Source organism: Lithobates pipiens, unplaced genomic scaffold (assembly GCF_037356315.1).
Source record: "Lithobates pipiens isolate NorthernLeopardFrog02 unplaced genomic scaffold, aLitPip1_a1.2 Scaffold_27, whole genome shotgun sequence".
NCBI classification, from domain to species: Eukaryota; Metazoa; Chordata; class Amphibia; order Anura; family Ranidae; genus Lithobates; species Lithobates pipiens.
Window position 1 is genome coordinate 7112446 of NW_027507788.1, and position 25655 is coordinate 7138100.

Genomic DNA, 25655 nt, shown 5'->3' on the forward strand with positions numbered 1-25655 from the left:
TCCTTACATTGGTGATCAGTGAGAAGAATGTTCCTTACATTGGTGATCAGTGAGAAGAATGTTCCTTACATTGGTGATCAGTGAGAAGAATGCTCCTTACATTGGTGATCAGTGAGAAGAATGTTCCTTACATTGGTGATCAGTGAGAAGAATATTCCTTACATTGGTGATCAGTGAGAAGAATGTCCCTTACATTGGTGATCAGTGGGAAGAATGTTCCTTACATTGGTGATCAGTGAGAAGAATGTTCCTTACATTGGTGATCAGTGAGAAGAATGTTCCTTACATTGGTGATCAGTGAGAAGAATGTTCCTTACATTGGTGATCAGTGAGAAGAATGTTCCTTACATTGGTGATCAGTGAGAAGAATGTTCCTTACATTGGTGATCAGTGAGAAGAATGTTCCTTACATTGGTGATCAGTGAGAAGAATGCTCCTTACATTGGTGATCAGTGAGAAGAATGTTCCTTACATTGGTGATCAGTGGGAAGAATGTTCCTTACATTGGTGATCAGTGAGAAGAATGTTCCTTACATTGGTGATCAGTGAGAAGAATGCTCCTTACATTGGTGATCAGTGAGAAGAATGTTCCTTACATTGGTGATCAGTGAGAAGAATGTTCCTTACATTGGTGATCAGTGGGAAGAATGTTCCTTACATTGGTGATCAGTGAGAAGAATGTTCCTTACATTGGTGATCAGTGAGAAGAATGTTCCTTACATTGGTGATCAGTGAGAAGAATGTTCCTTACATTGGTGATCAGTGGGAAGAATGTTCCTTACATTGGTGATCAGTGGGAAGAATGTTCCTTACATTGGTGATCAGTGAGAAGAATGTTCCTTACATTGGTGATCAGTGGGAAGAATGTTCCTTACATTGGTGATCAGTGGGAAGAATGTTCCTTAGTGTTAGCTGGAGTTGGGTTTTAATTTTTTTCATCCTCTAAAGTCCTTCTAAGCCCTGGTTCACATTGGTGTGATTTGACATATCAAATCGCATGTCGAATCGGCGGCAAATGCTGGCAATGGCATCATCCTAATCGGTGCGACGCTACCAGAAAATTTGATCTGTGCTACTTTTTACGATTTCAGGCTGCAATTTACATTGACCTCTGCGCAGAAACCTGTCTCTAAAATTGCGGCCGAAATCGGGTCTGACATGCGGGAGTGAAATTGTGCGAGTTCAACTAAACTCGCACGGCTTCATTCCTCTCATTGTGAACCTGGGCTAAACCTCCATGTCCATCGAAGGCTGCCCTGTCCACAGGGTGACAACGCTACTGAGCGATTTCACTGCAGAACGAACAGCGTTGTCACCCAATTACAGGAAGTGGAAAAATAACAAGTTTACTGGCAGGATCAACAGGTGATTATCACAGAGGTGTGTGTGTGTGACAGACTCGCCCAGGACGGAGGCTTTTGGAGGGGACTGAACGCTAGCCCCTTGCCTACCGACTATGGGCCCTGACATTTGAGGGAGCTACAAGCATTTAGGAAGATATTCTGTTATGTAATGCAAAAGGACATTATTATGGAGGCCATGTTGGTCTCTGCCAGCTTGGGGCTCAGGGGACAGATGTATGTGAAAGGAATGCTGATCAATGAGATCTGGAAAGCCCCGGTCTTTCACCCTATTGTGTTCATTAACACACCTTTGTCTCCTAGCAAACTATTAGGGGATGTGTTTCTACTTATGTGTATTGTTGTAAGTAGGGAGCGAGAAGACGGCAAGTCTACCATGAAAGGTCATATCTCTAAGTCACCTAGTCTGGGTAAATGATTAGATAACTAGCTCATGTTAATTAGGTTTCTGGTTACAGTTTTGTATTGTCAGCCTGCTGTATATATTTGTGTGTCATCTCAAATCAGTTCAGTTCATGTCCAGCAACCAAACGAGTATGGCCTTGTTTGTTGTTGGGAGCGGTTGGAATATCTGATATCTATATTCAGACTGGGAGGAAGCAGTATATGATTAAAGCACTCAAGCGGAGTGTGGGACAAATTTGTTACAAAGTGGGTTATAATAAGGGCAGAACAAGCAACTGCGTATTGTTTGGTGTGTGTGTGTGTGTGTGTGTGTCAGAAACCATGAAATCAGACCGAGACAGAAGTACAGTCAAATCGCACTTGTTTAATAATAAAAGTAAAAACAGCAAACGTAGTCAAAACACAGCCAAAGTTCTGTAACCGGAACAGATAGTCAGCTAAGCCAGAAGTCAGGGATCAATGTATTTGAACAGCAAGCAGGATCTGGAGCCAGAAGGGATGTCAGCAAAGCAAGTCTTGAACAGGATCACAGGAGATGGTCTCTGTTATGTTGACCAAGGCGAAGGCAGAGATCCTCTGTGTTGAACGGCTTAAGTAGGCAGGACTGACGAGCAGGATATCATCAACAGGTGAGTAACTGTGGAGAGAGATGGGAGCTGGCAATTAGCCAACAGCTGAGCACCCAGCCCAGAGAAGGAAGGGCTGAGCCCGGCCCTGACAGTGTGAAAACGCAGGTACAGCTGAAGGATGTGCCATCATCACACATCAGACTGCCAGAGGCAACTCTGCACTTGGCACAGCCAGTCTCTGACCATCGCCTGTAGTATGTCTGCAGTCTCTGACCATCTTCTGTAGTATGTCTGTAGTCTCTGACCATCTCCTGTAGTATGTCTGCAGTCTCTGACCATCTTCTGTAGTATGTCTGTAGTCTCTAACCATCTCTTGTAGCATGCCTGAAGTCTCTGACTATTCCCTGTAGCATGCCTGTATTCTCTGGGCACCCCCTGTAATACATCTGCAGTTTCTGACCGTCTGACCGTCACCTGTAGTATGTCTGTAGTCTCTGACCATTACTTGGAGCATGCCTGTAGTCTATGGGCATCCCCTGTAGTATATCTTCAGTCTCTGATCATCTCCTGTAGTATGTCTGTAGTCTCTAACCATCTCCAGTAGCATGTCTGCAGTCTCTGACTATCCCTTGTAGCATTCCTGAAGTCTCTGACTATCCCCTGTAGCATGCCTGTAGTCTCTGGGCACCCCCTATAATATGTCTGCAGTTTCTGACCATCTCCTGTAGTATGTCTGCAGTCTCCGACTATCCCTTGTAGCATGCCCTAAGTCTCTGACAATCCCTTGTATCAAGCCTGTAGTCTCTGGGCATCTCCTGTAGTACATCTGCAGTTTCTGACCATCCCCTGTAGCATGCATGTAGTCTCTGGCAATCCGTAGTAGCATGCTCGAAGTCTCTGACCATTTCTTGTACCATGAATGTCTATAGCCTCTGACTATCTCTTGTAGCATGCTCGTGCTCTCTGACCATCTCTTGTAGCATGCTCATGTTCTCTGACCATCTCTTGTAGCATGCTCATACTCTCTGACCATCTCTTGTAGCATGCTCATGTTCTCTGACCATCTATTGTAGCATGCTCGTGCTCTCTGACCATCTCTTGTAGCATGTTTGCAGTCTCTGACCATTTCTTGTACCATGAATGTCTATAGCCTCTGACTATCTCTTGTAGCATGCTCATGCTCTCTGACCATCTCTTGTAGCATGCTCGTGCTCTCTGACCATCTCTTGTAGCATGTTTGCAGTCTCTGACCATTTCTTGTACCATGAATGTCTATAGCCTCTGACTATCTCTTGTAGCATGCTCATGCTCTCTGACCATCTCTTGTAGCATGCTCATGCTCTCTGGCCATCTCTTGTAGCATGCTCATACTCTCTGACCATCTCTTGTAGCATGCTCATGCTCTCTGACCATCTCTTGTAGCATGCTCATACTCTCTGACCCTCTCTTATAGCATGCTCATGCTCTCTGACCATCTCTTGTAGCATGCTCATACTCTCTGACCATCTCTTGTAGCATGCTCATACTCTCTGACCATCTCTTGTAGCATGCTCATACTCTCTGACCCTCTCTTATAGCATGCTCATGCTCTCTGACCATCTCTTGTAGCACGCTCATGCTCTTTGACCATCTCTTGTAGCATGCTCATGCTCTCTGGCCATCTCTTGTAGCACGCTCATGCTCTCTGACCATCTCTTATAGCATGCTCGTGCTCTCTGACCATCTCTTGTAGCATGCTCATACTCTCTGACCATCTCTTGTAGCATGCTCATGTTCTCTGACCATCTCTTGTAGCATGCTCATACTCTCTGACCCTCTCTTATAGCATGCTCATACTCTCTGACCATCTCTTGTAGCATGCTCATACTCTCTGACCATCTCTTGTAGCATGCTCATGCTCTCTGACCATCTCTTGTAGCATGCTCATGCTCTCTGGCCATCTCTTGTAGCATGCTCATACTCTCTGACCATCTCTTGTAGCATGCTCATGCTCTCTGACCATCTCTTGTAGCATGCTCATACTCTCTGACCCTCTCTTATAGCATGCTCATGCTCTCTGACCATCTCTTGTAGCATGCTCATACTCTCTGACCATCTCTTGTAGCATGCTCATACTCTCTGACCATCTCTTGTAGCATGCTCATACTCTCTGACCCTCTCTTATAGCATGCTCATGCTCTCTGACCATCTCTTGTAGCACGCTCATGCTCTTTGACCATCTCTTGTAGCATGCTCATACTCTCTGACCCTCTCTTATAGCATGCTCATGCTCTCTGACCATCTCTTGTAGCATGCTCATACTCTCTGACCATCTCTTGTAGCATGCTCATACTCTCTGACCATCTCTTGTAGCATGCTCATACTCTCTGACCCTCTCTTATAGCATGCTCATGCTCTCTGGCCATCTCTTGTAGCACGCTCATGCTCTCTGACCATCTCTTGTAGCATGCTCGTGCTCTCTGACCATCTCTTGTAGCATGTTTGCAGTCCCTGATAGCAGACAGAAGTTCAATAAAAAGGAAAAGGTTTTGTCTGGTGGTAAAAAAAGAACATCAGCCAATAACAAGAAAACATAAATAGCCCATTAAAGGATAAAATAACAAAAACAACTTTTGCTGCAAAACATTTTTCTTTGATCCAGAGATATCCCCTGTAGTATTCTTTTCACGCCACAAAATGTCCTCAGTCTGATTGTCAGCATCATTCAACCCACTTCCACTGAGCCCAGGTTGCGTTGGGCCCGCCCACAATCTGTGACTGGACGGTGAAAGGAGAAGCGTTACTTCCGCTGGTGTGAATGGGCTCTATTACTCGCTGGGACACGTAAGCAGAAGACTTCTATAAGCACTTCCTGTCTATTCCTTGAAGGTCAGGGGCCCAGAGAGTATTGCGGATAGACAAGGCCAGGCAAATAGCATTTTTAAAAGGGAGATCCACAAGCAGCTAATTTTCAGAACTGGGTGCATTTACCTTAACCAACCAATCAGATCACAGGAAACTGACCCGATCCCCCTCATTTTTTCCAGCTAGCCAACACTTTTATTTTCAGATTTACACTGCAAAGCAGAAATAGCCGTAATCACGAGGACGGCCAATAACGATGTTTACTTTAACCTTCTTGGCGGCTCTATATCAACATTGTCTAAAGTTACAATGTAACCAGGAACCAGATCGTGCCAATGCAAATTTATCTTCCCGGCATTCTGGTAAACAGGATCGGCTAGATAGGTGGCAGCTTTTCAAAGGTTGGTGCCGAAGCAAAGACATGGGGAACGGTGGCCTTAAAGGGGAAATCAATGTAGTTTGTAATGTGGGAAGCAGCCATACATGACATATACACCGGAACGGTGATAGTACTTTACTATTCTTCTTGCTCAATGGAAGCCTACCAGTCATGCAGGACCAGGGCTGGTGCAAGGATTTTTGACACCCTAGGCGAAACCTAATTTTGCCGCCCCCCTGGCTCCACCCCTGACAAACCCCCTTTGCCCTGCCTATGTATAGCCCTCCTTTTTAATAAAGCGCCCATGAAATGCAGCCCACCAGCGCCCATCAAATGCAGCCTCACCAGCGCCCATCAAATGCAGCCTCACCAGCGCCCATCAAATGCAGCCTCACCAGCACCCATCAAATGCAGCCTACCAGCGCCCATCAAATGCAGCCTCACCAGCGCCCATCAATGCACTACTAGTTCCCATCAAATGCAGCCTCACCAGCACCCATCACATGCAGCCTACCAGTGCCCATCAAATGCAGCCTCACCAGCACCCATCAAATGCAGCCTCACCAGCACCCATCAAATGCAGCCTCACCAGCACCCATCAAATGCAGCCTCACCAGCGCCCATCAAATGCAGCCTCACCAGCGCCCATCAAATGCAGCCTCACCAGCGCCCATCAATGCAGCCTACCAGTGCCCATCAAATGCAGCCTACAAGCACCCATCAATGCAGCCTACCAGCACCCATCAATGCACTACTAGTTCCCATCAAATGCAGCCTCACCAGCACCCATCAAATGCAGCCTCACCAGTGCCCATCAAATGCAGCCTACCAGCACCCATTACATGCAGCCTACCAGTGCCCATCAAATGCAGCCTACCAGCGCCCATCAATGCAGCCTACCAGCACCCATCAAATGCAGCCTCACCAGCACCCATCAAATGCAGCCTACCAGTGCCCATCAAATGCAGCCTACAAGCACCCATCAATGCAGCCTCACCAGCACCCATCAAATGCAGCTTTACCAGCACCCATCAAATGCAGCCTCACCAGCACCCATCAATGCAGCCTCACCAGCTCCCATCAATTAATGTTTACTTGCTTTCATTCATTCAGGTGACGGAACACAGACACAGTACTCTTCCGTTGCTGCGCCTCTGACACTATAAGCGAACGCAGTGGCGGTTGCCTGCTGATTCTGAAACATAGTTGCTTGCTGCAGAGAGAAGGAAGTAGGAGCACCAGTGGCCAGGCACCCTAGGCAGCAGTGCTCCCTAGGCGGCTGCCTAGTTTGCCTAGTGGTAGCACCGGCCCTGTGTATGACTGATTGGAAACAATTCATTTGGAGATTTTAGCTCAACAGTTGCTGAGCAGTCAGGCTAATTCATTGCTGTACTATGCACTTACCCTCCAGAGTCCAGAGGGAGCAGCTTTTTTTTGTCTCTGTGTAAGCCCTTGTACACACGGTCGGAGAATCCGTCGGAATGTGTCCTATCGGACCGCGTCGTCGGATAATCCGACTGTGTGTGGTATGCATCGGACTGATTCCATCGGAATATCCGTCGGACCCAATTTTCCAACATGTTGGAAATATTTCCCGACCAACTGGTTCGATCGGACATACTACGATCATGTGTAGCGAATTTTGATTGGACCAGGTGCCACGCATGCTCAGATCAAATTCCTACATCAAAGCTATTGGCTACTAGCCTGAATGTAGTCCCATCGTAACGAAATTACCTCATCACGTTCTGAACGATCGGATTTTTCGACAACTTAGTCCGACCGTGTGTATGCAACAGTTTCGGACAAAATCCGTCAGACTAAATCTGACGGACAAAATCCGACGGATTTTTTTTGGCAGAATCTCTGACCGTGTGTACAGGGGCTAAGAAGTGTGATAAAGGAAATGTGGTACAGCAAGCATATGAAAATGAGAAATGTGATATAAAAATATTAACACCGAACTCAGCCCCCCATCCCCCCCCCCCCACACCCACACTTTTTTATTCACACTTATCTTTTTCATGTGATGTGCAGGGTCCTCTTCAGGTCTTCTCATGGCCATGGGTGGTCCCTCAATGAGTCAGAGAGCAGCCATGATGACACCAGCACCACTCTCTGCATATTTATGCTGTGAGTGTTGGGTGCCCTTTAGGGGGAGGGTCTTTGACGTTCTTCACTCTCAATATGTCCTGGCTGGGTGTCAATAACCCCTGAAGACTGAAGACATCTTGTGGCTGAGAAGAGGTACTGCAGGGGATAGTGCTGGGGAGTAGGTGAACATTGCAGCCAGAGCTGCTTATTTAATCTTTTAAAAACACTGACTGAGCTCCTTGTTTATAATTGCTCAGAGTTGGACCTACAACATTCCATGCGGTCTTACCGAAAATACTTGTCCTGCTTGATGCCACTTGGATCCACTTCTCTTCTATAACACCTAGGGGTATGTTGTTTCTTCCAATTGGAACTGGAGCTACTACATCAACCAACTCTGTATCATGGGATACTCTATCAACCGACATTCCAACAACCAACACCCTATCAATCGATGCTCTACCAAACCAACATTCCATCAACTGATGCTCTACCAAACCAACATTCCATCAACCGATGCTCTACCAAACCAACATTCCATCAACCGATGCTCTACCAAACCAACATTCCATCAACTGATGCTCTACCAAACCAACATTCCATCAACTGATGCTCTACCAAACCAACATTCCATCAACCGATGCTCTACCAAACCAACATTCCATCAACCGATGCTCTACCAAACCAACATTCCATCAACCGATGCTCTACCAAACCAACATTCCATCAACCGATGCTCTACCAAACCAACATTCCATCAACCGATGCTCTACCAAACCAACATTCCATCAACCGATGCTCTACCAAACCAACATTCCATCAACTGATGCTCTAATAACTGATGCTTAGTCAGGTAACGCTACATCAACCAACGTTCCATCCCTTCCATTTTTGTCTCCTTCTGCTTTTATCACTCTTTTTCTCCTCATCCTTAGCTCACTGCTGTATTTCTTTCCTCCTACTCTGCATCAATCGAAAGTCCATCAACGGAAGGCCTTCAATGGGTCCATCAACTGATGCTCCAGCAACTGATCTAACATCAACTGACGCTCTACCAACCTATGCTCTGTCAATCAACACACATTCCAATAACCAATTCTACATGAACTGTTGCTCCACCAACTGATGCTTCATCAACTGAAGCTCCAATTAAGTGACATTCAAATGCTCCATCCCTCCCATTCTGGTCTCTTTCTTCTTCAATCCATCCGTTTCTCCTCATTCTAAGCTCCTTGCTGTCTTTCTTGTCTTTCTTTCCTCCTACTCTTCATCAAGTGAGAGTTCATCAACTGAAGGCCATCAATGGGTCCAGTAACCGATGTTCCAGCAACTGATCTGACATCAACTGACGCGCTACTAACCTATGCTCTGTCAATCAACACTCAATAAACCAATGTTCCATCCCTCCCATTTTGGTCTCTTTCTCATTCTATCTATCCCTTTCTCTCTGTCCTTAGCTTACTATGTGATTCTTTCCTCTTACTTTCCATCAATCGACAGCCCATCAACTGAAGGCCATCAACAAGTTTATCAACTGATGCTCCAGCAACTGATCTGACATCAACTGACGCTCTACCAATCTATGTTCTGTCAATTGACACGCCATTAACCAATGCTACAGCAACCCACGTTCCAATAACCAATTCTACATCGGCTTTTGCTCCACCAACTGATGCTTCATCAACTGAAGCTCCAATTAAGTGACATTCCAATGCTCCATTCCTCTCATTTTGGTCTCTTTCTTCTTCAATCCATCCATTTCTCCTCATTCTAAGCTCCTTGCTGTCTTTCTTTCCTTCTACTCTTCATCAATTGAGAGTCCAACAACTGAAGGCCATCAATGGGTCCAGTAACTGATGCTCCAGCAACTGATCTAACATCAACTGACGCGCTACTAACCTATGCCCTGTCAATCAACAGTCCATTAACCCGCATTCCAATAACCAATTTTTCACATCCACTGTTGCTCCACCAATTGATGCTTTATCAACTGAAGCTTTCAATTAAGTGGAACTCCATCAACCAATGCTCCATCCCTCCCATTTTGGTCTCTTTCTCCTTCTAGCTATCCCTTTCTCTCTATCCTTAGCTTACCATGTCTTTCTTTCCTCCTACTTTCCATCAATCGACAGCCCATCAACTGAAGGCCATCAACAGGTTTATCAACTGATGCTCCAGCAACTGATCTGACATCAACTGACGCTCTACCAACCCATGTTATGTCAATCGACACTCCAATAACCAATGTTCCAGCAACTCGGATTCCAATAACCAATTCTACATCAGCTGTTGCTCCACCAACTGATGCTTCATGAACTGAAGGGATGCTCCATCATCAAATGTTCAATTCCTCCTTTTCTGGTCTCTTTCTCCTGCAATATATCCCTTTCTCTTATTCTTAACTCCCTGCTGTCTTTTTTTCCTCCTACCCTCCATTAATCGACAGTCCATCAACTGAAGGACATCAATGGGTCCATCAACTGATCTGATATCAACCGATGCTCTAACAACCTATGTTCACTCTTTTAATCTATGTTCTGGCGACCTACGTTCAAAACATCAATGCTATATTAACTGTCGCTCCATCAACTGAAGCTCCAATTATAGTAGAACTGTAGGCAAAAATGTTTTTTCTCATTTTGGATGGAGTAAGGGAGGGTTATAACTCCTATCATTTTATTTTTTGCCATCTGTGTCCCATTGGACACATGCACCTTCACTTTCTGTCCTGTAGCTAAAACAGGAAGTGAGAAAAAAATCCCTGCAAATTAAGGGATTTTCTTTGGGGCCCCCCCAGGTTACCAAAGCGAGTGCCCCCATTGGAAAATGTCCCCTCTATTACCTTTCTAGGGACAACTCAAAATTTGGGATTTTGTTTTACTTACTTAATGGTAAACAGGACAAATAGAGAGGGTGAATCTCCCTAACAGGGGCAATGAAAACTGAAATGCATCTAATCTCTGCACTCCATCCAAAACGAAAAAAAAAAAAAAAGTTTTGCCTTTAGTTATACTATAAATGATGGGCCATCAACCGATGCTCCATCCCTCTCATTTTGGTCTCTTTCTGTTTCTATTAATCTCTTACTCCTTGTCCTTAGCTCACTGCTGTCTTTCTTTCCTCCTACTAGTTCAGGCATCAACTGAAGGCCATCCATGGGTCCATCAACTGATGCTCCAGCAACTGATGGGCCATCAGCTGGTGCTCTATCAACCTATGCTCTGCCAACCAACGCTTCTTTAAGCTATGCTCTGCCAACCCACGTTCCAAGAACCAATTCTATATCAACTGAAGCTCCATCAACTGAAACTCCATCCAACTGATGCTCAATTAACCAACGCTCCATCCCTCCTCTTGTAGTTTCTTTCTCCTCTCTATCCTTTTGTATTTGTTCTTAGCTCACTGCCATGTTCCTTTCCACTACCTTTAGTTCCTGTGCTCTTTAAGTGCCTTGGGTTTCTCTTCCAGGCATTGCACCTTAATATCGTCCCTGGGCCATTTAAGGGGAAACTCGATACCCCTTGATAAGGAGCATCTTGTACTTTGAGCCCCGGGCAATGTCTGTCCCCTTACCAGGACCTGACCTACTTGTCTTTTATCAGGCAGCCAATGGTTCCCACTTTAAGTGCCTACAACTGGTTTGAGTGCTCCAGGTCCTACTTGGGCTTCTTCTCCAGACATTGCACCTCAATATCCACAACTGCACCTTAAAAATCTCCCTGGGCCATTTAGAGGAAAACTTGATACCCCTTGATTAGGAGCACCTTGTCATTTGTGCCCTGGGAAATTTCCACCCCCTTACCGTGACCTGACTTACTTGGCTTTTATCGGGCAGCCAATGGTCACCACTTCAAGTGCCTACCACTGGTTTGAGTGCTCCAAGTCCTACTTGGCTTTCTTCTCCAGGCATTGCACCTCAATAGCCACAACTGCACCTTAAAATCCTCCCTGGGCCATTTAGAGGAAAACTTGATACCCCTTGATTAGGAGCACCTTGTCATTTGAGCCCTGGGAAATGTCCGTCCCCTTACCATGACCTGACCTACTTGGCTTTTATCGGGCAGCCAATGGTCACCACTTCAAATGCCTACTACTGGTTTGAGTGCCCCAAGTCCTACTTGGGTTTCTTCTCCAGGCATTGCACCTCAATAGCCACAACCGCACCTTAAAATCCTCCCTGGGCCATTTAGAGGAAAACTTGATACCCCTTGATTAGGAGCACCTTGTCATTTGAGCCCTGGGAAATGTCCGCCCCCTTACCGTGACCTGACTTACTTGGCTTTTATCGGGCAGCCAATGGTCACCACTTCAAGTGCCTACAACTGGTTTGAGTGCCCCAAGTCCTACTTGGGTTTCTTCTCCAGGCATTGCACCTCAATAGCCACAACTGCACCTTAAAATCCTCTCTGGGCCATTTTGAGGAAATCTTGATACCCCTTGATTAGGAGCACCTTGTCATTTGAGCCCTGGGAAATGTCCGCCCCCTTACCCCCTTACCATGACCTGACCTACTTGTCTTTTATTGGGCAGCCAATGGTCACCACCTCAAGTGCATACAACTGGCTTAGTTGCCAAAAAGCCTTCAGTGCTCTGCTGTTGGAATTTATACGTGAGGCTCTATGGAAAAGCACACATGTACCCATTAAGGAAGGGATCTCATTAAACAGAGTATATTTGACTGAAAGGCAGTATCCTCAGAAATACAATTCCTAAAGGTTAGTCTACCCAAAAGTGATCCTTTAGTGATGCGATGAGCTTTGTGAGCTGAGTCATTCCCTGGTTTCTTATACTTCTTGGATGCTCCAAGAGTGTGATCTTGCTACTACAACCCCTTTTCTTGCCCACCTGGGAGTTGTGAGTGTTCCCATCCATCATTGTGAGTCCGAGATCTTCCTCTTATATTCTCCATAATATAAACTATATAAAAAAAAAATCCAGCAGGATCAGGAGACCCTCATAATGGGCACAACACATGTGCAGACCATAAAGACTCATTGTAGGCCGGTGCGGGCCCCTCAAAATAGCCACAGCAGGTGTAAAAACCTGTGAACTCAGCACAGGGATGGTGAAAACCCCTCATAATGGGCACAGCCGGTGTACAGACCTGGGAACTCAGTGCAGGAATGATGGGAACCACTTATGGGTACGGCTGGTGTACAGACCTAGGCATCCGGTGCACGAAGGATGGCAGCCCATCATAATGGCCACGGCAGGTGTACAGACCTGGAAACTCAGCACAGGGATGGTGTGAATCTCTCATAATGGCCACAGCAGGTGTACAGACCCGGGAACTTGGCACAGGGATGGTGGGAATCCCCCTATAATGGCCACGGCAGGTGTACAGACATGGAAACTCAGCACAGGGATGGTGTGAATCTCTCATAATGGCCACATCAGGTGTACAGACCCGGGAACTTGGCCCAGGGATGGTGGGAATCCCCCATAATGGCCACAGCAGGTATACAGACCCAGGAACTCAGCACAGGGATAGTGGGAATCCCCCATAATGGGCACAGCGGGTGTACAGACCCAGGAACTCAGCACAGGGATGGTGGGAATCCCCCATAATGGCCACAGCAGGTGTACAGACCCAGGAACTCAGCACAGGGAAGGTGGGAATTCCTTTATAATGGCCACAGCCGGTGTAAAGACCCAGGGACCCACCACAGGGATGGTAGGAATCCCCCATAACGGGCACAGCAGGTATACATACCCAGGAACTAGGCAAAGGGATAGTGGGAATCCCTCATAATGGCCACGGCAGGTGTGACGACCCAGGAACTCAGCACAGGGATGGTGGGAATCCCCCATAATGGGCACAGCGGCTATACAAACCCAGGAACTCAGCAAAGGGATGGTGGCAATCCCTCATAATGGGCACGGCAAGTGTACAGACCTGGGCACTCGGTGCAGGAATGATGGGAACCCCTCATGGGTACAGCAGGTGTAGAGACCCAGCAATCCACAGCAGGAAGGGTGGCAGCACATCATAATAGCCATGGCAGGTGTATAGACTTCAGAACTCAGCACAGGGATGATGAGAGTCCCTCATACTGGGCTCAGCAGGTATATAAACCTGGAAACTCAGTGCGGGGATGGCAGAAGCCCCCAATAATAGGCACAGCAGCTGTACAGACCAGGAAACTCAGTGCAGGGATGGCGGGGAGGGCCCCTCACGATGGGTCCAACAGGTTTACAGACCTGGAAACTAATTTCAGACATCTCACCAGTTGAGTTGCGTTGAGTTCTCTACCAAGAACTAAAATATCGATTTTGGGTGGACTGACCCTTTAATGGCACAAGGTTTTCAGATACAAACCATCTTTGAACATTAGATATGAATATGGAGTTACAATAAAACAAATCACTTACCTCCATTCAGCCTCCAGCCTCGTCATGTAGGATGTGTGAAGGCATCAGGAGAACATTGACACAAGCTGCAGGGAACTGGCCTGTTGGATAATCCCAGGTAGGTCCTACTGGTGCCCATTCATAGTAATGAGGTCGGTGGAATTCTGCGTATGGGGGATAGTACGGTGTACACGGACTGTGCCTATACAAACAGATGCAGGCTATGGAATGCTAGTTCGGGGAAGTCTTATCCCTTCTCTATATCCATCTGAATTTTCGGGGTGGAGGAAGGTACGCAATTCATAGTCATTGAATAGTCAAAAATAGGCAAGCCACTACTTGCAGATCAAACATAGCTGCAGAAACCATAGACTGTTAGTTATTATTTTACACATTTGTACAGCACTTAAAACATTTTCCTCTGAGAAGATTCAAATCTACGCACAACCAAAACTTTTTTTTTATTTTTTTTTACAAATTTTCAGTAGCAGAACTCCCCAAAAATAAATAAATAATATATAAAAAAATAAATAAATCTGTATTTATATTTATGTTTACATAGCTACGCCTCTTACTCCTGGAAAAATAATAATATATATATAAAAAACAAATATAAAACGTATAAAAAATATAAATAAATAATATATGGAGCTATATTAAAAAAAAAAAAAAAAAAAAAAAAAAAAAAACCTGCACCACAAAGATAACTCTTCCTCCATGAAAAAAAGAAATAAATAAAAAAAAAAATAAGAAATAAAATATATACAAAATAAATAAATAATATTTTTATTTTAAAAAAAATCTGTATTTATATTTATGTTTACATAGCTATGCCTCTTACATCCGGAAAAATAATAATACAAATATAGAAAATAAATATAAAAAATATAAATAAAAATAATAATAACATCAATAGGGCCTCCAGCAGTAAGCAACATAAAAAACAAATATAAAACGTATAAAAAATATAAATAAATAGCTATATTAAAAAAAAAAAAAAAAAAAACCTGCTCCACAAAGATAACTCTTACTCCATGAAAAAAAGAAATAATAAAAAAAAAAGAAATAAAATATATACAAAATAAATAATATTTTTTATTAAAAAATCTGTATTTATGTTTACATAGCTATGCCTCTTACATCCGGAAAAATAATAATACAAATCTAGAAAATAAATATAAAAAATATAAATAAATAATATATAGAGCTATATTAAAGAAAAAGAAAAACAAAACCTGCACCACAAAGATAACTCTTACTCCATGAAAAAAAGAAATAATAATAAAAAAAGAAATAAAATATATACAAAATAAATAAATAATATTTTTATTTAAAAAAAAATCTGTATTTATGTTTACATAGCTATGCCTCTTACATCCGGAAAAATAATAATACAAATATAGAAAATAAATATAAAAAATATAAATAAAAATAATAATAACATCAATAGAGCCTCCAGCAGTAAGAAACATAAAAAAACAAACAAATATAAAACGTATAAAAAATATAAATAAATAATAAATAGAGGTATATTAAAAAAAAAAAAAAAAAAAAACCTGCTCCACAAAGATAACTCTTACTCCATGAAAAAAAGAAATAATAAAAAAATAAGAAATAAAATATATACAAAATAAATAAATAATATTTTTATTAAAAAATCTGTATTTATATTTATGTTTACATAGCTATGCCTCTTACGTCTGGAAAAATAATAATACAAATCTAGAAAATAAATGTAAAAAATATAAATAAATAATATATAGAGCTATATTAAACAAAAATAAAAACAAAACCTGCACCACAAAGATAACTCTTACTCCATGAAAAAAAAGAAATAATAAAAAAATAAGAAATAAAATATATACAAAATAAATAAATAATATTTTTATTAAAAAATCTGTATTTATATTTATGTTTACATAGCTATGCCTCTTATGTCCGGAAAAATATTAATACAAATATAGAAAATAAATATAAAAAACATAAATAAAAATAATAATAACATCAATAGAGCCTCCAGCAGTAAGCAACATAAAAAACAAATATAAAACGTATACAAAATATAAATAAATAATATATAGAGCTATATTAAAAAAAAAAAAAAAAAAAAAAACCTGCACCACAAAGATAACTCTTACTCCATGAAAAAGAGAAATAATAATAAAAAAAGACATAAAATATATACAAAATAAATAAATAATATTTTTATTAAAAAATCTGTATTTATATTTATGTTTACATAGCTATGCCTCTTACGTCCGGAAAAATAATAATACAAATATAGAAAATAAATGTAAAAATATAAAAATAACATCAAAAGAGCCTCCAGCAGTAAGCAACAATAGACCCCCCCCCCACGAAAAGTACACCCCCCCAGAAAAAATAGGTCCTCCACCAGCAACAATAGATTCCCCCCAACAACAATAGATCCCCCACCAGCAACAATAGATGTCACAGCAACAACAACAGACCCCTCCAGCAGCCAGCAGCAATAGACCCCCCCCCCAGCAACAATAGACCCCCAACAACAATAGATCTCCCACCAGCAACAATAGATGCCACAGCAGAAAAAATAGACCCCACCACCAGAAGCCAGCAACAATAGACCCCCCCCCCCAGCAACAATAGACCCATCCAACAACAATAGATAATAGATCCCCCACCAGCAACAATAGATGCCACAGCAGCAACAATAGACCCGTCCCCCAGAAGCCAGCAACAATAGACCCCCCACCACAAAAGTAGATACCCCCAGAAACAAAAGACCCTGTAGCAACAATAGACCCCCCCCCCCCCCACTAGCAACACTACACTGCCCCTTGGTGGCAGTATATCCCCAAGCAGCCAGCATCAAAATAATTGATGGACTGCGCACAATCACCTTCCTGCTGAAAATTTCCCTCCCAATGAGAGGTCAAGGGGGTGATTAAAGAAGAAATTGAATGCATTTGAGGGCCAGAATGATAGGGAGCTCTGGATATAGACTGAGAATACAAAGTTTATGGCAATGTGACCAATTAAGTGATAAAGCTCAGTGCTGCTTACTGAGTGTCTGCTGTATATGAGATATGATATAGAAGATATTACATAAACTTCTGATAGTATACAGTGAAGGTAGGAAGGATAGAGGAGGTGGTGTTCTATCCATTCTATCTTGTGTCACCGATTGTTGAACCCGATCTTTCCTGTGTCAGCTAATATTTTAATAAGGATACCTGGGCCTCGTACAAGGAAGTAAACTGTTCCCGGGAAATACCCGGCTAAGCACAAAATACACCCCTCCTCACGTATTTGCTTTGTTCTCTTGGCACCAGTCCTGCAGACTCTAATATAAACGGTTCAATTAATCCTTGAGATGTTTCCGGGAGTAAATATTTGGCTCGCTAACTCCGTTTACCTGCGGCGTTGCTTCACGATTAAAGTTCTATCGCAATCTGCCTATTTCGCCAGAATTCAGTTTTGATCATGCAGCAAATTAAATAAGAAGCCGATAAGCTGAGCCTCTTAAAGAAAGATAAGGTTTTCATGCTTCGCGTTCAGAAGATGCCAATTTCTAAGTATGGTTTTCTCACCAGGGCTGGAAACGTAGCGATCCTCGGGGGCCTTTTTATATTAGTAATAGGTTATGGGTTCTGCTGTTCCCTTTAAAGTCCACGTTTTTCAATGAGTTAGCGTGACTCAAAATGGGCTCTACCAAACGGTGGAGCAGAACGTTAAAGGGTTAAAGAACATAGATTAGAACCCAACTTCTTTTCCATCCTAATTGAGTAACTCTGGCCGTGCTCCAGGCTGTACGTCCTTGGGGGTGTAACCTTACCTGGTTTCTGAGAACTTTATGTTATTTTTTAGGTTATGGGTCTGCTGTTCCCTTTAAAGAAGATACGTGAGAACCCAACTTCTTCTCCATCCTAATTGAGTAACTCCTCGGGGGCGTAACCTTACCTAGTTTCTGGGGACTTATATATGTATGTTATTTATATGTCAAGGGTCCCTTTAAAGAACATAAATTAGAACCCAACTTCTTCTCTGTCTTAATTGAGCAACTCTGGCTGTACTCTGGCCATACTCCTTGGGGGGGGGGTTAACCTTACCTGGTTTCTGAGGACCTATATATTTATGTTATTCCTAGGTCATGGGGTCCCTTTAAAGAACATAGATTAGAACCCAACTTCTTCTTCTCCATCCTAATTGAGTAACTCTGGCCATGCGCCAGGCTGTAATCCTCGGGGGTGTAACCTTACCTGGTTTCTGAGAACTTTATGTTATTTTTTAGGTTATGGGTCTGCTGTTCCCTTTAAAGAAGATACGTGAGAACCCAACTTCTTCTCCATCCTAATTGAGTAACTCCTCGAGGGCGTATCCTTACCTGGTTTCTGAGGACTTATACATGTATGTTAGTTATATGTCATGGGTCCCTTTAAAGAACATAAATTAGAACCCAACTTCTTCTCTGTCTTAATTGAGCAACTCTGGCTGTACTCTGGCCATACTCCTTGGGGGGGGGGGGGGTTAACCTTACCTGGTTTCTGAGGACCTATATATTTATGTTATTCATAGGTCATGGGGTCCCTTTAAAGAACATAGATTAGAACCCAACTTCTTCTTCTCCATCCTAATTGAGTAACTCTGGCCGTGCGCCAGGGTGTAATCCTCGGGGGTGTAACCTTACCTGGTTTCTGAGAACTTTATGTTATTTTTTAGGTTATGGGGTCTCCTGTTCCCTTTAAAGAAGATACGTGAGAACCCAACTTCTTCTCCATCCTAATTGAGTAACTCTGGCCGTGCTCCAGGCTGTAATCCTCGGGGGTGAAACCTTACCTGGTTTCTGAGAACTTTATGTTATTTTTTAGGTTATGGGTCTGCTGTTCCCTTTAAAGAAGATACGTGAGAACCCAACTTCTTCTCCATCCTAATTAAGTAACTCCTCGGGGGCGTATCCTTACCTGGTTTCTGAGGACTTATACATGTATGTTATTTATACGTCATGGGCCCCTTTAAAGAACATAAATTAGAACCCAACTTCTTCTCTGTCTTAATTGAGAAACTCTGGCTGTACTCTAGCCTAGGACTTATATATTTATGTTATTTATAGGTTATGGGGTCTTCTGTTCCCTTTGAAGAACATACAGTAGATTACAACCCAACTTCTTCTATGTCCTGAGTAACTCTGGCTGTACTCTGACCATACTCCTCGGGGGAGGGGGGGTGTAACCTTACCTGTTTTCTGAGGACTTATATATTTATGTTATTTATAGGTTATGGGGTCTTCTGTTCCCTTTGAAGAACATGCAGTAGATTACAACCCAACTTCTTCTATGTCCTGAGTAACTCTGGCTGTACTCCAGACTTTACTCCTTGTAACCTGGTTTCTGGGTACTTACTTATTTATGTTACTTTTAGGTTATAGCGTCTGTTGTTCCCTTTTAAAAACATAAATTATAACCCAACTTCTTCTCCATCAATCCTAATTGAGTAACTCTGGCTGTATTCTGGCCCTACTCCAGCTGTACTCCTCGGGGGCGTAACCTTACCTAGTTTCTGGGGACTTATAATGTATGTTATTTATAAGTCATGGGTCCCTTTAAAGAACATAGATTAGAACCCAACTTCTTCTCTGTCTTAATTGAGCAACTCTGGCTGTACTCTGGCCATACTCCTTGGGGGGGGGGGGTTAACCTTACCTGGTTTCTGAGGACCTATATATTTATGTTATTCATAGGTCATGGGGTCCCTTTAAAGAACATAGATTAGAACCCAACTTCTTCTTCTCCATCCTAATTGAGTAACTCTGGCCGTGCGCCAGGCTGTAATCCTCGGGGGTGTAACCTTACCTGGTTTCTGAGAACTTTATGTTATTTTTTAGGTGGGGGGGTGTAACCTTACCTGGTTTCTGAGGAACGTTATTTATAGGTTATGGGGTCTTCTGTTCCCTTTGAAGAACATACAGTAGATTAAAACCCCCAACTTCTTCTATGTCCTGAGTAACTCTGGCTGTACTCCAGACTTTACTCCTTGGGGCTGTAACCTTACCTGGTTTCTGGGTACTTATTTATTTATGTTACTTTTAGGCTATGGGGTCTGTTGTTCCCTTTTAAAAACATAGATTATAACCCAACGTCTTCTCCATCCTAATTGAGTAACTCTGGCTGTATTCTGGCCGTACTCCAGCTGTACTCCTCGGGGGCTTAACCTTACCTATTTTCTGGGGACCTATAATTTATGTTATTTATAGGTTATGGGGTCTGCTGTTCCCTTTTAAAGAACATAGATTAGAACCCAACTTCTTCTCCATCCTAATTGAGTAACTCTGGCCGTACTCCTCGGGGGTGTATGCTTACCGGTTCTCCATGCGGAATTGGAACACTACGGAGCCTTATCAGGGTATAAAATAAACGCATCTAAATCAGAAGCCCTCCCTATCAACACACCAGAGGAAGAGGTAGAACACTTGAAAGCGAACTTCCCCTACAGCTGGAAAACTGCGGCTCTAAATTATCTGGGGATCAAACTTACCCCGCAATACTCTACCCTCTTTCAGGAAAACTACCCTCCCCCTTTTTCCACACTATTAGAGGTCTCCTACAACAGTGGAAAAAACGCCACATCTCTTTACTAGGGCGGATCGCATCGGTGAAGATGACCATCCTCCCGAAATTACTATATCTTTTCCAAACCCTACCCGTCCCTGTCCCCTATGGCCAATTAAAGCTCTTACAGGCAGAGCTCTTACAGTTTACCTGGAATTATAAACGTCACAGAATCCCGCGCTCGGTACTGCAGGCAGCTCTGACTGATGGAGGACTAGCATTCCCCAACCTTATTAAATACCATCAGGCGGCACAGCTGAAGGCGATCGCCTCCTGGTTCACAATTCGCTCCTATAATAAGTGGACCGAAATAGAGAAACTATGGCTGGCCCCCATACACCCAAATAGTTTACTATGGAGTGCGGGTGCGGAGGTAGACTCCTCGCGGCTGCTTGGCCCAATGGCGCAGCTCAGGAAACTTTGGCGCAAATTGGTGCAGCAGCATCAACTTTCCTCCATTAGTTTGCTCCTGACTTCCTTTGCTTGTAACCCCCCCCCCCCCCCGATATTGCCAGATAGCCTGACCCACCAGATGTCTTCTCCCTGGACCACCAGAGACCTATTCCACTATGGAAGTTTGGTGGATCCCTGCACACGTTAACTGAACTGCAGGCAGGGCCGTCTCTAATATTGATTGGACCCTGGGCAAAACTTTTCTTGCCCCCCCCCCCCCCCATGCAGTTTTGCTCTCCACCTGCTCTGAGACATACAATAAATAGCAGCTAGACTCAAAATCAGTTTACTGAATCAGATCAGGCAGCTATTGCGATTGGTTGCTAGAGTAGGGTTGCCACCTGTCCAGGATTCACCCGGACAGTTCGGGTTTGGAATCATGTGTCCAGGTTTTGGACTATCTGAAACCCGGACACATTATTTAGACTGGACTATGGCTAGGGTTACTGACTGCAGTTGTCTCAGCTGAGAGTGTCTGTTACATTCTTTCACACTGCCCAAAGCCAACACTAACAAACCTCCCCCCAAACACATACAGAGGGCAGAGGAGAGAGGGCTCGAACTGCACCTCTTCCCCCCCCCCCACCTCTCTGTCTGCCCACACTCCAATCCCTGGCGCTGTGCCTCAGAAAAGGAAAGTGGGGGCCGGAAATTTGAAGTCCAGCAGCCTCAGATCCATCTGGATGAGAGGTGTTGACTGCCAAGGGGTGAGTGAGCTCACCATCCATCCCTGTCTGTGACTGAAGCCTCCCCCCTTTTCCCTCTTGCCTCTGAGTAAGTACACCAAGGTAAATCAGGGTTCTCAGAGCACCCCTTACATCAGAGTTCCCCTTTATACCAGAGGCCACAGTGTTTCCCCTTACATCAGAGTCTTCTCCATACATCAGAGTTCTCAGTGTACACCCTCAGTATTCCCAGAGCATCCCTTATGCTAGAGTCCCCAGAGTTCTCCCTTACATCAGAGTCTGCAGAGTCCCCCGTTACAGTAAAAGGTTAGTTACCACTTTAAGCCATGCTTTAATCTTACATTGTCTTACATTGGTTTAAAGCATGGGTGCTCAACCAGCGGCCCTCCAGCTGTTACGGAACTACAAGATATAAGACATTGCAAGGCTGACAGTTACAAGCATGACTCCCAAAGACATAGGCACGATGGGACTTGTAGTTCCGCAACAGCTGGAGGGCCGCTGGTTGAGCACCCATGCTTTAAACCAATGTAAGACAATGTAAGATTAAAGCATGGCTTAAAGTGGCTGTAAACCCTTACAAACCACTTTGACCTACAGGTAAGCTTAGATTAAGGCTTATCTGTAGGTCCAGGAAATATCTCCTAAACCTATACGGTTTAGGAGATATTTACCTAAAGACAGCCACCGATGTCTACGGCGCATGCGCCGTAGACGCGGCGCGCAGGTGCACTGGGCAAGACGCAGATCGCGGCACTATGCTGCGAGTGTCGACTCCCGTGCGCGGGAGTGACGTCATCGCTGCTCCGGCGAATCACAGCGCCAGAGCAGCGAGACCCACCAAGAAGATGGACGCTCGGAACTACAGGGGACAGCGATGACTTTGCTGGCTCCTGTGTCAGGTAAGTGACACATAATGGACTACTATGCGATGCGATGCGATGCGATGCATAGTAGTCCATTATGCTTTACCTTTGCAGGGAATCAAAGAGGAAGTAAACCCATCAGAGAGCCAAAAGCATGACTCCCAAATACAGAGGCATGATGGGACTTGTAGTTTTCGCAACAGCTGGAGGTCAGCTACCTGCATATCCTTGGTTTAAAGGCTGCTTTGGCGTTTCTGAAGCTCACTTTAAAGGTTCCCTAAATTCTATGGCAGCTTGATCAGTCATGGTCAGTTTTGGTCAATGTTCTCCTTTAATTCTGGAAATGTCTTCTCCCTTTTGCTCTATTTTAGATTGATGAGATGGATGGATGCCAAGCCAATTGCGCCAGCTCCTTCACCATACCCAAAGAACTTATTCTAGAATTTCCCCTTGGCTTATAAATCTTCTCATTGTTCTTCTCAGATTTCAGAAGAAGTGGAAAAACAGAGAACCAATTCCTGGATCCTCCTTCCGGGTCGCCATGAATAACGCAGTGTTTTTGTTGGGGTTGATTTACGTCGTATTGATCCCCGGAGCTGGTGAGTTGCCTAAAACAACTAAAATGGAAAGTTTCATGGGGAATTGTTGCAAGTAATGGGTGCTCTGTTGCCGAAACTCCGCAATTCTCGAAATATTTCCCAAAATTGGCAAGAGGAAGGTTATCGTTGGCACGGTTACTGGAAAAACATGACATGATAGGCTCAATGGACACTTTATTAGGCAGACTTTTGGTGTCCAAGATCATGACGAGGGGTGTGAAAGTTTGCCAAATCTCTATGTTCTCTAATGCCGTGTACACACGTAGCCAACTAACTTCCCGCCGGACTTTCTGAATGGGCTACTTGCCCACACACGGCACTTTTTCAGTGGACTAATACGACGTACTATGTCCGCCGGACTATCCGCCGTACCTTTGAAATGAACGGACTCGCCCACACACGCGGAGGAAAGTCCGCTCATTTTGAGCGGTTGCTGGCACCGCCACCTGGTATGGAAAAAATCGGCGTTGGGGTTCCCCCCAGGTCCACATCAGACCCTTGTCCGAGCACGCTACCCGGCTGGCCAGGAAAACGGGGGGCGAGCGAGTGCCCCCCCCTCCTGAGCCGTACCAGGCCGCGTGCCCTCAACATGGGGGGGTGCCTTGGGGAAGGGGGGGGCCGCGCGCCCCCCCACCCCAAAGCACCTTGTCCCCATGTTGATGAGGACAAGGGCCTCTTCCCGACAACCCTGGCCGTTGGTTATTGGGGTCTGCGGGCGGGGGGCTTATCGGAACCCGGGAGCCCCCTTTAATAAGGGGGCCCCCGGATAGCGGCCCCCCACCCTATGTGAATGAGTATGGGGTACAATGTACCCCTACCCATTCACCTGTAAATAAAAGTAAAAAAAAAAACACAACACACAAGGGTTAAAATAGTTTATTGCACAGCTCCGGGGGTCTTCTGTCCGTCTTCGGGGGTCTTCTCGCCGGACTCCTCCGCTATCTTCTGCTAGCTCTTTTGCTAGCGGAGGAGCCCGGCTTTCTTCTTCGCCTTCACCGCCTTCTTCTTCCGACTTCAAGGGTCTTGTCCCCCTCTTCGGTTCTTCTTGCCGGGCCACCGCGCCTTCTTCTAGCTCTTTTACAGGCGGTGGCCCGGTCTTCTGTCGCCGCCGTCGCCACCGTCACCGTCTTCTGTTCTTCTCTTCAGATGTACACCCCCATGTTAAGGGCACGCGGCCTGGTATGGCTCAGGAGGGGGGGGGCGCTCGCTCGCCTCCCCCTTTCCTGGCCGGCCGGGTAGCGTGCTCGGACAAGGGTCTGATGTGGACCTGGGGGGGACCCCCACGCCAATTTTTTTTTGGTGTTTAAGTCCATACCAGGTGACGGGGCCAGAGACGCCTCCTTCGCTGGCCCCGGCTACCTGGAGACGCGCTCAAAATGAGCGGACTTTTCTCCGGGCTGGAAAAGTTCGTTCATTTCAAAAGTACCGGTGGACTGGCACACACACGGCCGGATTGTCCGCCGGAATGCGAGTCCGACGGAAAGATTGGAGTGCAAAACTACTTTCTAAGTGCGCCGTACTTTTGGGTAAAAAAAGTCCGCCAGAGGCTACACACGCGGGGATTGCCCGGCAGACTCCGCCGGACTTTTCCACTGGATTGTTTGATCGTGTGTACGTGGCATAAATCGAATGTGTTCACATACTTTCACAACTCTCATTACATTGGTAGACTATCAATATCTGCCTTGACTGATAGTGAATGGAGGAAGGTACCCACATGGCTATAAATGATGGAGTCTGATTCCTGACCCTATTTAGAACTGCCACTTTGATAACCTCAGAAATTTCTTCAAACATTAACCACTTCAATACCGGGGGGGGCACTTAAACACCTTCCTGCCCAGACCAATTTTGAGCTTTCAGTGCTGTCGCACTTTGAATGACAATTGCGCGGTCGTGCTACACTGTACCCAAATGAAATTTTTATCATTTTTTTCCCCACAAATAGAGCTTTCTTTTGGTGGTATTTGATCACCTCGACGGTTTTTTTTTTTGCGCTACAAATAAAAAAATACCGAAAATTTTGAAAAAAAAAATGTTTTTTTTTGTTTCAGTTTCAAAACTTTGTAAATAAGTATGTTTTCTAATTTCACTGATGGGCACTGATGGGGCTACACTGATGGGCACTGATAAGGTGGCACTGATGGGCACCAATGATGTGGCACCAATGAAGTGGCACTGATGAGGTGGCATTGATGGACACTGATATGTGGCACTGATAGGCGGCACTGATGGGCGACACGGATGGGCGACACGGATGGACACTGATAGGTGGCACAAATTGGCACTGATAGCTGGCACGGATTGGCATGGATGGGCGGCACGGATTGGCATGGATGGGCAGCACAGATGGGCATGGATAGGCAGCACAGATGGGCATGGATAGGCGGCACAGATGGGCATGGGTGGGCACTGATAGGCGGCACAGGTGGGCACTCATAGGCGGCACAGGTGGGCACTG

The 25655-nt window shown here is 44.7% G+C and overlaps 1 protein-coding gene and 1 long non-coding RNA gene across 2 annotated transcripts in view; one reads left to right on the forward strand and one right to left on the reverse strand.

The window, feature by feature from the left end:
• Positions 1–14495, reverse strand: part of LOC143933462 (uncharacterized) — a 35016-nt gene extending 20521 nt beyond the window's left edge. Inside the window, exon 1 of the long non-coding RNA XR_013263099.1 lies at positions 14025–14495. This is a non-coding gene — a long non-coding RNA (uncharacterized LOC143933462). The remainder of the gene's footprint in view (positions 1–14024) is intronic.
• Positions 1–25655, forward strand: part of LOC143933461 (polymeric immunoglobulin receptor-like) — a 68268-nt gene that overhangs the window by 4715 nt on the left and 37898 nt on the right. Inside the window, exon 2 of the mRNA XM_077456364.1 lies at positions 23079–23194. Within this exon, the coding sequence (XP_077312490.1) occupies positions 23137–23194 (58 nt within the window). The 5' untranslated portion in view covers positions 23079–23136. The remainder of the gene's footprint in view (positions 1–23078; positions 23195–25655) is intronic.